Source organism: Podarcis pityusensis, assembly GCF_964106645.2.
Source record: "Podarcis pityusensis genome assembly, chromosome: 8".
In the NCBI taxonomy this organism is placed as follows: domain Eukaryota; kingdom Metazoa; phylum Chordata; class Lepidosauria; order Squamata; family Lacertidae; genus Podarcis; species Podarcis pityusensis.
In genome coordinates this window covers 10,054,285-10,067,364 of record NC_138033.1, presented here as the reverse complement: position 1 = coordinate 10,067,364, position 13,080 = coordinate 10,054,285, and the positions used below count along the sequence as shown (strand labels likewise).

Genomic DNA, 13,080 nt, shown 5'->3' with positions numbered 1-13,080 from the left:
CTGAAGGCAATCCTGCATAGGGAAGTTGTTTTTTTAAAAAATGTTTAATGTTTTATTATGTTTCGATATATGTTGGAAGCTGCCCAGAGTGGCTGGGGATACCCAGTCAGACGGGCAGGGTATAAATAGTAAAATTACCATTATGGAACAGGACGTCCCAATTTCCTTTTTTTATTTTTACTTTTAAAAAATATTCTTTATTATACTTTAATTTACATAGAACTTAGACAATACAATACATAAAATAAAGTGCTACCTCGGGTTAAGCACTTAATTCGTTCTGGAGGTCCATTCTTAACCTGAAACTGTTCTTAACCTGAGGTTCCACTTTAGCTAATGAGGCCTCCTGCTGCCGCCACACGATTTCTGTTCTCATCCTGAAGCAAAGTTCTTAACCCAAGGTACTATTTCTGGGTTAGCGGAGTCTGTAACCTGAAGCGTCTGTAACCCGAGGTACCACTGTACATACAATACAAAAATTTACATATATACAAACCCAACATAAACACACTGTGAATATTTATTGCGTTGTTTTGTAATTTGTTCATCTATACGCATTTCATTTTTGTTATTCTACTTTCCTATCTTTTTTCTATACAAATTTTGCTTTACGTTTTCTCCGTTTTCAAGATCCATTCTGCGTCTGCCAGGAGATTCACATTACCCGTGTACTTTTTAAGGTGTTCTTGAAATATGGCCCATTCCAATTATTCACTTTTCGTATTGCGTTTCCTCTCAGGGACATCCCTATTTCCATCGGAGAAATGTCGGAGGGTACGCACGCGGCCCTCGGAAGCTTGCACGGGAGCGAATGCGGCCCTGGGAGGAGGAGAGAGAGAGCTGCCACACCCCTGCTGCGGCCTGCGCAACACACCCAGTGCACAATATGCAGCCGGTAAATATTCAGAGGCAGCGGGAGGTGAATAACCAGAGCACTTTTGCGTGTGGGGGGGGTGCTGAGGGTGGGTGTGCGATGCCCTGAGGCAGACGAACAAGCCTGCTCAGCGCAGGCATCAGCTTGTCCACTCCTGCTGCAAAACTCTCCCCTGTGTGTTGTGGCCAGCCCTGTGGTGTGTTGTCAAGGCCTTTCTCGCTCTCCGACGCTGTTTGTTGTTTCCTTTTCAGGGTTTTTTTTTTTCCCCTTCCACGACTCAGCCGTGCTCTTTGGCTCTCTTTATTTCTCTACCTTTCCTCCTTCCTCCCTGCTTTTCTGGGTGACGCAAGCCAGTGCCCGCTCAGAAACCTGCTAGCCTGGCTCCGAGCCTGGCACTGGGGAACTCCGGCAAAGGCTGGGCCTCGCCTTTCTCCGATTCCTTTCCTCCCCTCGACTGCCATGGAGACGCTTCCCGGGCCGTCCCGGCTGCCTCGCTGGATTTCGGCCCATCGCACCCTAGAGAAAGCTCTGCAGGGCTTGACGAAGCTGCAGCACCTTGTGGGGCAGCCTCGCCTGGGGCTCCGCAACAGCCCCCCTCACCTGCCCTACCTCCTGCCCCAGACGCACCAGCACCTGAGGCTTGTTCGGGAACACTATGGGGCAGGTTTGGCCCAGCTCTGGGAAGAAACCTACTTTCGGGTCTTCCTCGCCAACCTGCTGGAGAAGATCAAGCAAGCCACCAGGCTCTTCAAGAGGGAGAAGGAGCAAATCTTCCAGGAGGGCTCGGCTGCCAGGTAAACGTCAAGAAACGGGTCAAATCTTTGCACGTTAAAGAGGGCGAATAGTAAAATCATAGAATTGTAGCGTTGGAAGGGACCACAAGCCTCATCTCGTCCAAACCCCTGCAACGCAGGAATTTTTTGCTCAACGTGGGGCTAGGGCCCACGACCCTGACATCGAGAGTTTCACGCTTTGCCAATAGAACTATCCTAGGTTCTGCAACATCTTGCTAGGCTGCCCCCATTTTCTGGGACAAGGGTGGTTGCCAGTGCTGGATTTGCGAGCGAGCAAAACTCTATGATGCTTTAGGGCCTCCGATTATGCAGGGTCTCTAAAACAACACAATAATCAGCTAAGTTTTCAAATATTGCAGGCTATCCAAGTGTCCCTATTTTCCAGGGACTGTCCCAGATTTAGATTTAGTCCCAGGTTTCTGATTTGACCCTGGAATGTCCCGCTTTTCCTTAGGACGTCCCTATTTTCATCAGAGAAATGTTGGAAGGTATGAAGTTATGTGACCCCCCAGGCAAGGAGATAAGTAAATATACAACTTTTAGAACTTTTAGAAGACATCTGAAGGCTGTCCTGTATAGGGAAGGTTTTTTAATGTTTTGTTATGTTTTCATATATGTTGGAAGCCACCCAGAGCGCCTGGGGCAACCCAGTCAGATGGGCAGAGCATAAATGTTGTTGTTGTTGTTGAATAGGATGTCCCTGTTTTCATCAGAGAAATCTTGGAGGGTATGGTGCTACACAATTATGTTTCAGCCGGCTTGTGAGCTTGCAAATGCGAAAGTTCATTATTTCTGTTTTCTGACAGAATAGCACACATTTTGGGGAAATAGTTAGTGCTGTGGGGTCCCTCCAATTTGACAAAGCTAAAGACCACCACCCCAAAGTATGGATTAATCTGGCATTTCTGAACTGCAGCTCCCATCAGCACCAGCCAGCATGCCCAATGGTCAGGGATGGCGGCAGCTGTCATTCAGCAACATCTAGCGATCACCCCAGTGGCCCCCCCAGATTTAGGTGCAAGGGCACGCTTTTCGCCTCCCTTCCTTCCCAGGCTGCAAGCATGCTGGTGGAAGGCTGCACCTGTTAGGTTTCTGCCTGGCTAAAGCCCAAGATTCTGGCCAGGCGGAGTTTTACAAACTAGCAACCCTGCTGGTGCTCTGGGATAAGGCAACACTATTGCCAGCTTCTTTCGTGGCAAAAACCCTATTAAATAACAACCTGGTTGTGGCTCAATAGGTAGAGCATGAGACTCTTAATCTCAAGATTGTGGGTTCGAGCCCCACGTTGGGCGAAAGATTCCTGCATTGCACGGGGTTAGACTAGATGACCCTCGTGGTCCCTTCCAACTCTACAATTCTTGTATTCTACTGAACAATATGACCAGGGCAGTTTGTTCCAAGCAGCACAAGTTCAAGAAAAAGCTGCATCTGTTGGATTTCTGCCTGCCACACAGCAGCTGTTAAGGGAAACAGAGTTTCTGCCATGGTAAAACACGGGCAATTTTTTTTGCTAGTAATAATTATTACATTTATTACCTTCCCTTCACCAGCAGCTCCCAGGTGGGATACAGCAATTTAAAATTAAAAACGCTTAAAGCAGATTGCAATCACGGGAATAGGGTGGGCCTTGAAAGCACATATCTCAGGTGTGAAGGTCCTGGATTTAAAGTTGCAATAAGGGCTGTGGTTAGTTTAAAATCAAGTACACGTCGAAAGCTGGGATAGATCAATATCATTTAGTCCCTGGGGCTCTCTTAGGCTGTGAAACATTGTGAGCAGAGGTGGCACATTTCTGTGCCTACATAGAAGACATTTTTGAACACCAGGTCAGGAGAATCTGGACTGCGCCTGTAAATCCTGAGAAGGCAGAACAGAAGGGAATCTTGGACCTATGAGCCTTATATGCAAGAAGGAGTGGAGGAGTGGTGGTTTTTTGTTTTATATTATTCACTGAAAAACAAGAAAAGTACAAAATTGTGAGTGCACAGGGTAAAGTAAGACACAAAAAAGAAGCATGAAATAGTACCCATGTAGAAAACAAAGCAGGACAACAACAAATATTGTGTACATTACCAAAAAAAGAGAGGAGAAATTCTTACTGTAGTTAACCAGACCTTATGGTACTTATAAAAACGAAATCCAAATATCGTTAAATTTGTTCATGGCATGCCTATGTTTGCACGCAACCTGTTCGTGCATAGTGAGTTTTTGTACATATCTTAAATCCAATCATTTAAGGGGAGCTGCATTTTTTAAAAATTCTCCCTCCAAGAGGGGCGCTGACGAATTTTAATTTAGATGCTTTGGCAGAAATGGCAACTAGGGTGGTGAATTAGGGGTGGCGGGTGGCGGGCTGCGTACATTTAAATTTTCACACACACAACCAAAGAATCTGGGAACTGCGGTTTCTTAAGGGTGCTGGGAACTGTAGTTTTTTGGGGGAGGTGAGCTACAGTTCCCATGATTCCTTTCGGAAGTGTACAGCCTCCGCCTGGTTTAACAACTTGACTGCAAAATTCGTCAGGGAATTATTTCATGCTAAGGTGTGCAGATCACGGGACTGATAGCAGCACAGGAGCAGGTGAAAGAAAACAGAGTTGGCCATTTTTTCCCCACCCATCCACCTGCGGCCTCAGTGAGCTCTGTTTCCTCATTTATCAGCCGGTTGCTTAGTAACCAGGGCCTCTCCCCTCCTGTTTTATAAGGCCACAATTGGACCTTATGAATAAAAGTTTCTTGCTGCCTTTTGAACCCATGAGCTTCAGCCTTTTGATCTACAGCAATCTGCAGATAATGTCCCTTTGTCTCATTCCTTCATGGCAGCCTGCTGTTAAAGGAACAGAAGCAGGCCAGGCCTGGCTTTTTTTCTGGCTGTTTGGCAACCCTGTTTGGACCCCGCTGAAGCCACTCACCCAGCCCTTCCCACCGCAACATATACCTAATGCACAAGCCCCAAGAGGCATTGAGGAGGAAAGCGCTTCACCTGTTATATTTCTGCCTGTTCTGCTGTTAAACGACAACCCATATATTTTCCCATATTTCCCCCATGTCCCCCGCAAAAAAACAAGCCCTAATGCCTGACTGCAAGGTTGCTCCTTCTGTCCTGGCCGGGGCTTTGACAGCTGCACAGTTGAAATCCAACAGGTGAAGCTTTGCTGTCGTGAAACCCGAAGGGAAATCCGTTCAAAGCCCGTGCTGTTGAATTTTATTATTAGCAACATGCGGCTGATTGCTGCACGGTGTGGTTTTTATGAATGGCGTATTTCTGAACGGCTTTCAAGACTATGAGTCAAAGGGGGGCAACTGGAATCATAAAACTACAGAGCGGGAAGGGACCCCAAGGGTCATCTAGTCCAACCCCCTGCAATGCAGGAATATCGACTGAAGTATGCATGAGAGGTGGCCATCCAGACTCTGCTTACAAACCTCCAGTGAAGGAGAGCCCACAACCGCCAACGTTTATTTCAGATAAATTACAGTGGTACCTCAGGTTACAGACTCCGCTAACCCAGAAATAGTACCTCAGGTTAAGAATTTTGCTTCAGGATGAGAACAGAAATCGTGTGGCGGCAGCGGGAGGCCCCATTAGCTAAAATGGTACCTCAGGTTCAGAATAGTTTCAGGTTAAGAACGGACCTCCAGAACGAATTAAGTTCTTAACCAGAGGTACTGCTGTATTGTGAGAAGCAGGAAATGGCTTTATATTTCACACCTGCTGTGCCGATTCTTCGTTGTGTTGTGTGTGCTTGTAAAAATTGCCTCCCCGGGCACCGCTGGTAAATGATTATCATTTATGCCTACAGCTAAAGCCAGTTGTGTGTGATTGATTGACTGGCTGGTCGGCCTTATCCACTTCGCCTTTTCTTGCTGCAGGAGGAATCTCACCAAGCTGTCCCTGATCTTCAGCCACATGTTGGCCGAACTGCAGGCTCTGTTCCCTGATGGACAAGATCGCGGCAGCACCTACCAGCTCAGCAAGCCCGAGGCCCAGACCTTCTGGAGGGAGACGTGGGGTTCAAGGTAGGACCCTCACTGCAGGTCGCTCGGGCTTGGTACAACAGCACACCCAAACATCCTACTCTTTCTACTTCAACACACCCGTGCCAGATTTGAAAAGGTAAAGGGACCCCCGACCATTAGGTCCAGTTGTGGCCGACTCTGGGGTTGCGGCGCTCACCTCGCTTTACTGGCTGAGGGAGCCAGCGTACAGCTTCCGGGTCATGTGGCCAGCATGACTAAGCCGCTTCTGGAAACCAGAGCAGCGCACGGAAATGCCGTTTACCTTCCCGCTGGAGTGGTACCTATTTATCTACTTGCACTTTGACGTGCTTTCAAACTGCTAGGTTGGCAGGAGCAGGGAACCGAACAACAGGAGCTCACCTCGTCACGGGGATTCGAACTGCCGACCTTCTGATCGGCAAGTCCTAGGCTCTGTAGTTTAACCCACAGCGCCACCCGTATAAGCTAAACAAGCTATAGCTTAGGGCCCCACTTTCTTGGGGGGGGGGCAAAAATTAAAGGGGAAAAAACCTGGATGTACATTTCCAAAATATAAGAGAAAAAAATGAAATAAAATAAAACCTACATACAGCAACATTTTTTTGTGTTGTGTAGGCTCCTACGACGTAAGTCATAGGCCCCGCCTGCTAGCCTGATCCCTAAAATATCACTGGTTTGCTCATTTCTATATATAGGGCGCCTACATTCTGCTATTTATAATTAGTAGTAGCCCTAAACGGCCTCGGCTCAGTATACCTGAAGGAGCGTCTCCACCCCCATCGTTCTGCCCGGACGCTGAGGTCCAGCGCCGAGGGCCTTCTGGCGGTTCCCTCATTGCGAGAAGCAAAGCTACAGGGAACCAGGCAGAGGGCCTTCTCGGTAGTGGCGCCCGCCCTGTGGAACACCCTCCCACCAGATGTCAAAGCGATAAATAACTACCTGACATTCAGAAGACATCTTAAGGCAGCCCTGTTCAGGGAAGTTTTTAATCTGTGATATTTTAGTGTGTTTTTGGTTTCTATGGAAGCCGCCCAGAGTGGCTGGGGAAACCCAGCCAGATGGGCGGGGTACAAATAATAAATTATTATTATTATTATTATTATTATTATTATTATTATTTGCACCATATATTTACACCTATTAGTTTTTCATGTTATAGCAAGTTTCTGGAGACTAGATTGTAAGTCTTTGTAAATTGTGTTTCTAAAGGAACATTTGTTATTGCCAAATGACAATGGGTTTACATTATTAAGTTTGTTTTGAATAAAAATCATTTTAAGTTAGAGTTTAATAATGATTTCACTATTAATAGACTTCTTCGTAATTGTATTTCACTATTAATATACTGGGACGCGGGTGGTGCTGTGGTCTAAACCACAGAGCCTAGGGTTTGCCGATCAGAAGGTCGGTGGTTTGAATGCCTGTGATGGAGTGAGCTTCCGTTGCTCGGTCCCTGCTCCTGCAGTCCTGCTCGCCACATGACCCGGAAGCTGTACGCTGGCTCCCTCAGCCAATAAAGCGAGATGAGCGCCGCAACCCCAGAGTCGTCCGCAACTGGACCTAATGGTCAGTGGTCCCTTTACCTTTACCTTTATATTGCAGAATATATCTGCAAACAAACCCAACAACTGAGCAATATGGAGCAGTGCCGGATTTACCGTATTTTTCGCACCATAGGGCGCACCTGACCATAGGGCGCACCTAGTTTTTAGAGGAGGAAAACACACAAAAAAATATTCTGAATCAAATGTTGCACTAAACTATTTAAAGCAGCAAAGCGGGCGGCTCCTGTCCGCTTTGCTGCTTTAAATTGAGCCTCAGAGGAGGGTAGGAAGGGGAACCATGGCTTATCTAAGTCCAGTCAATAATGTTGAGCCTGACTTATGGCCATCGAGATTAGCCTGGCCGTCTCAGTGGAAATCTGGGGAGGCTGGGGTGGACTTTCCAGTGGTCAAAGTGTGGTTGTGTCTTCCTGCCCGGCATCTATTTCCTGCCCTCTTTCTCCCCTGCACCCCGCACCCTGCTTCGAGGGAAGGAAGCGAAGCCATGGATCCTCTGCTCGCAACTGCAGTGGATTCCATCCACTTTGAAGCAGGAAAGTGGGAGAGGAGCTGCTTACACGAGTGTAAGCTGCTCCCCTCCCACTTTGCTGCTTCAAAGGGAGCCCAGGAGGAGGGAATCCTCTGCAGCCGCAAGCAGAGGATCCATGGTCCCCTTCCTTCCCTCCTCCGTAGTTGCTTTGAAGCAGCAAAGTGGGAGAGGAGCTGCTTACACAAGTGTAAGCTGCTCCCCTCCCACTTTCCTGCTTCAAAGGGAGCCTGGGAGGAGGGAATCCGCTGCCTTCGCTAGCAGAGGATCCATGGTCCCCTTCCTTCCTTCCTCCGTAGTTGCTTTGAAGCAGGAAAGTGGGAGAGGAGCTGCTTACACGAGTGTAAGCTGCTCCCCTCCCACTTTGCTGCTTCAAAGGGAGCCTGGGAGGAGGGAATCCGCTGCCTTCGCTAGCAGAGGATCCATGGTCCCCTTCCTTCCTTCCTCCGTAGTTGCTTTGAAGCAGGAAAGTGGGAGAGGAGCTGCTTACACAAGTGTAAGCTGCTCCCCTCCCACTTTGCTGCTTCAAAGGGAGCCGGGGAGGAGGGAATCCGCTGCAGCCACGAGCAGAGGAGGATCCATGGTCCCCTTCTTTCCCTCCTCTGTGGTTGCTTTGAAGCAGGAAGGTGGGAGAGGAGCTGCTTACACAAGTGTAAGCTGCTCCCCTCCCACTTTGCTGCTTCAAAGGGAGCTGGGGAGGAGGGAATCTGCTGCAGCTTCCCCCACCTCCCGGAGAGCCCGCAGAAGCCGCCAGCTCTTTAAAGGGGCTGCGCGGCTTCTCCTGGCTTTTCTGGGAGGTGGGAGAAGGGACTGATGCAGCCAGTCAGTCCCTTCTCCATCCTGGGGAAAAGCCCGCAAGAGCGCACGAAGCTTGTGTGCGGCTCTTGGGGGCTTTTCCCGCCTGCCTCCCCCTTGCATTCGCTCCATAGGACGCACACACATTTTCCCTTGCTTTTTAGGAGGGAAAAAGTGCGTCCTATAGAGCGAAAAATACGGTATGTATAGGCTAAGTAGGCTGAAGCCTAGGGTCTCTAAATCTAGGGGGCCTCCCCAGCCTGACCACCCCCCAGCGGGCAGTCTCCCCTCACCCCAAATTGCAAACCCAAGACTTCATGCAAGGGCAGGGCAACTCAGCCCCAGCAACTTTGAGACTCGGGGCTTCCCCCCAAAGAATCCTGGGAGCTGTAGTTCCTTAAGGGCTCTGGGAGTTTTTAGCCTCTCTCAACCTGAGGGTCCCCAGATTTTGTTGGACTACAACTCCCATCCTCCGTAGCTGGCAAGGCCAGATGATGGCAAGGCCAGGGATGATCTGGGGACCCACAGGTTGAGAAGCGCTGTTTTAGGAGAACCCCGGTTCCCCTCACAGACCTACAGTTCCCAGAGTTTCCTTGTGAGGAGGGATTGAATGCTAAACCACTCTGGGGATTGTAGCTCCCTCCACAGTCCGTGGCTCCCAGAATTCTTGGGGGGAAGCCATGTCTACAAATGTGGCTTCGTAGTGCTTCGAATGAATGGCTTTTCATTCATTGTCTTGCTACCCCTGCTTGCCCTCGTCTGCGCATGTTCCAATTGGCCAGTGACCCTCCTTACTCTGAATTTGGCATCACCCTTCTGTTTCTCTGCAGGAGCCTCGTATCCTGGTCTGAATTTCGGGAAGGACTCGATCGGGTCCACCCTGTGGATCCCGGCCCAATGGCCTTAGCCCTGAGATCCACCATCGACCTCACCTGCAACGGGCACATCTCCGTATTCGAGTTTGACATTTTCACCCGCCTCTTTCAGGTACACCTGGGGAGTTGGTGGGACCCTGGAGTTGGTTTTAACCCTGAAAACGAAACGTCGTGCCCTCTTCACCTTCAAAAGAAGCAAAATCGGAATGCTTGGGGAGGGAAAACGGAAAACTGTTTATTTTATATTTATTTACTGTTTTGTCAAAATACAAAATCAAACGCAAAACGGAATCATCATTTTGCGAAATATCTTTTTTTATAACATTTTATTAATTTTCCAAAAATAAAAGCAATAAAAAAACCAATAATAATATTCACAATTAACAATTTCAACCATAAATCTTAATTGACTTCCCTCCACTCCCCCTCCTGGTTCCATTATTTTACTCTTATTCATGCATGTCCTTAAAATCTTATATTCTTAATAATCTAATTTTTAAACCTTGTTCATCTTATTACAAGTGATTTTTAAAAGTTCAGTTAATGTAAAAACCTATACACAAAGCTCACAAGGTTATGCTTTAAACATTTTCTTTGTTTAAAAAAAAGAAAGGAAAAAACCAATGTCCTTTTGGGTTTCATATTGTCTAATATGTCCTGCATAGTTCACTAGATTATTTTACCAGTCTTCTTTGTCTTCTTTGGCTGTGGCTTCTTCCTTCTATGGGCCGGTCTTGGCCTGGCATCCACTCTCAGGTGCAGGTCATTTTGCAAAATATCGAAGTAGGGACAAAGAATTGGGTGTGGAGGGCGTAGACAGCAGTAATACATTCCAGGCTTTTGATATAATAGAAAGTCTATGAAATAAAAACAAACACTCTTAACATAGATATCTGTTATCCCTCCCTGGACAGGGGGGGGGGGGGAGTTTAACGCTGAAAATGAAACGTTTTGCTCTCCTTTGACTCCTCACATTCAAAATAAGCAACGTCGGAATACCTGGGCACTGAAATGTATTTGTTTTATTTTAAAGCATTTATAAACTGCTTAGCGTTTAAAAAAACAAAACTCCAAATGGTGTACGATAGTGAAACAAAAAAAAATCTTTAAAACAAAAATACAACATAAAACCAAGAAGACAATAATATAATGGTATATATATATTTTTTAAAACGCAGGATGGGAAATTAGGGGGTGCAAACACGGAAAATGGGGGCTGGTGATATGAATCAGAGGAACGCCAGGGCTAATTTTAGGAAAACTGCTCTCGGTGGTCCTATTTTATCTCCATTTCCAGTTGTCATTCAACACCCCCCGAGTTTGCTATTAGAGGGAACATGGCCCATATATTCTGTTGTGTTGCCTGTGGCCTTTCTATGTTCAGTGAGGGGAGGTGTTTTTGCTTTAAAAAAACAACCTGAACGCACTTCCTCCCTGCACCTTTGCAAAATTAAACCGAGCCAAGAGATGGAAACTTTGGCTCCTCGCCCACCTCTGCTGACCCACCTCTGCTATCACCACCCACGCATGGCAGCCTTGAGCGAGTGATGGACGCACATCAGCCACATCCTGCCCTGTGGTCAGCAGCTCTCCTTGCAAGAGGCGCGAAAAACGCAAACGGTGCACACAAGACAAAGATCTTCCATGGAGGGGTGTGGAGGAAGGGGGGGGACGGATGTCGTGAAGGAGGCAGCCGGTTGTTTGTCAGGTGGAGCCGGCAGCCCTCTGACCCATTTGCAAAGCTCTCGCCGAAAGCTTCCTGCAAGTCAGTTTGCCCTGCCTTCCAGATACTGTGTCCTGCATTCTGAGATGGCAAGAAAAAAGCACACCAAGAACTCAGGCCAATGTAAGTTTCAGTAGTGGGAGTGATCCCTACTCACAAATCAATAGTCAATAGTAACAAAAACTAGTCCATTCAAAAGTATATAGGGGGGGAAAACCAATTTAAAATACAGGTTAAAATGCAATTTAAAATGCAGCCTCATTTTAAAAGTAGCCCATAGATCAAAACCATAAGGGTAGGGAAACAAAAGGGTCAGACTGAGTCCAAACCAAAGGCCAGGCGGAACAGCTCTGTCTTGCAGGCCCTGCGGAAAGATGTCAAGTCCTTCAGGGCCCTAGTCTCTTGTGACAGAGCATTCCACCACGTCAGGGCCAGTGCTGAAAAGGCCCTGGCCCTAGTTGAGACCAATTTAACCACCTTGCGACTTGGGACCTCCAAAATGTTGTCATTTGTGGACCTTAAGGTCCTCCACGGGGCATACCAGGAGAGGCGGTCCCGTATGATGCGAGTTGTAGTCCAAAAACAGCTGGAGAAACCCTGGACTAGATAGACCTTTGGTCTGATATAGGAGGACTTTTCTTATATCAGAGGTAGGGAATGTGGCCCTCCGGACCTCTTTCTCTGGCCCCCAGGGCTCTTTCAGGGCTGCTGCTCCTCCCTAGTCACACTCCCTGCTTTGCATCCTCTGTGAGTGCTTTTGCCTGTGTATGTACTGAGTTGAATAGGATTCAGAATGCAGCAGCCTGATTGGTCCACAGGAGCCACCCAATCCAGCTCCAGGTGGAAGTGAATCCATGACCTGATTGGCCTACAGGAGAATCCCGGAATTAGCCAATCACTGTGTAAATAATGTATATAAAGCAGATACTTTGGGGGAACTTTCATTCCTCCTCACCACTATGAACTGAATCAAAAGCATGAAATCCACTCTTGACTCCGAGTATATTTCAGCCTGCCTGGAAATGCCCCCTTAATAATACCCGGATGGAGGACTATATGTGTGTAGATGTAAGCCTACTCCAGAAGGGGAAATTTGCATCTGTTGCTCTGCCCACTTTGCCCATGGCCCCACCCACCACCGGCATACGGCCCCTGGAAGCTTTATCCAGAAGGGGATTTGGCCCTCAGGCTGAAACAGGTCCTCCACCCCCCTCTCTTACATTTATAATGGCTCCCGGCTGCTTGCTGATGCCTCTCTCTGCTCCCTCCCCTGCAGCCTTGGCCGACATTGCTCAAGAACTGGACGTACCTCGCGGTCACGCACCCAGGATACATGGCTTTCCTCACCTACGACGAAGTGAAGGCACGCCTGCAGGCTTACACCAATAAGCCCGGCAGGTAAGATGGCGCCCCCGAGTGGTTCTACCCGAGCAGGCCTCCTTGCCTCACTTAAAAACTGGTTTTCTCAAGGACCCTCCAGTTTTTATTCCGGTTCGCTTGCACAAAGTGTATGCGGCGGTTAGACCAGCTCCGTTCTTTCTCAAGCCTTTGTTCCGGTTTGTTTATGGGGCAGTTATACAATAAGGAGCGTCTTTCCCGCATTCATTCCTTTTATATATATATATATAATTTTTTATTAGTTTTTTTAACATATCATTTTCAACAGTAATTAAACATACTTTTACATATTATTCAAATTTTTGACTTCCATCAATCCTGTCTGAATATTTTCCAATCTAATCTCTCAGTGTGCATTTCTTATCTTCCCTATTACATTTCCAACTCTTAACCAATATCTCTATCTTTTTCTACTCTGTAACACTTCGTATATTTCTCCTTACAAAACTTCTTGTAGTCCTACTAGCGTAATTTGTTGATTACAGTTGCTCTTCAAATAATTCATATACTTCTTCCAATCTTCTGTAAATCGCT

General features: G+C 47.4%; 1 protein-coding gene across 1 annotated transcript in view; it reads left to right on the top strand.

Moving 5' to 3' along the window:
• Positions 1–633: 633 nt before the first annotated feature.
• Positions 634–13,080, top strand: part of CBLC (Cbl proto-oncogene C) — a 29,473-nt gene continuing 17,026 nt past the window's right edge. The window contains exons 1-4 of the mRNA XM_081018955.1: positions 634–1,668; positions 5,542–5,688; positions 9,381–9,537; positions 12,425–12,546. Of these exons, the coding sequence (XP_080875081.1) occupies positions 1,334–1,668; positions 5,542–5,688; positions 9,381–9,537; positions 12,425–12,546 (761 nt within the window). The 5' untranslated portion in view covers positions 634–1,333. The remainder of the gene's footprint in view (positions 1,669–5,541; positions 5,689–9,380; positions 9,538–12,424; positions 12,547–13,080) is intronic.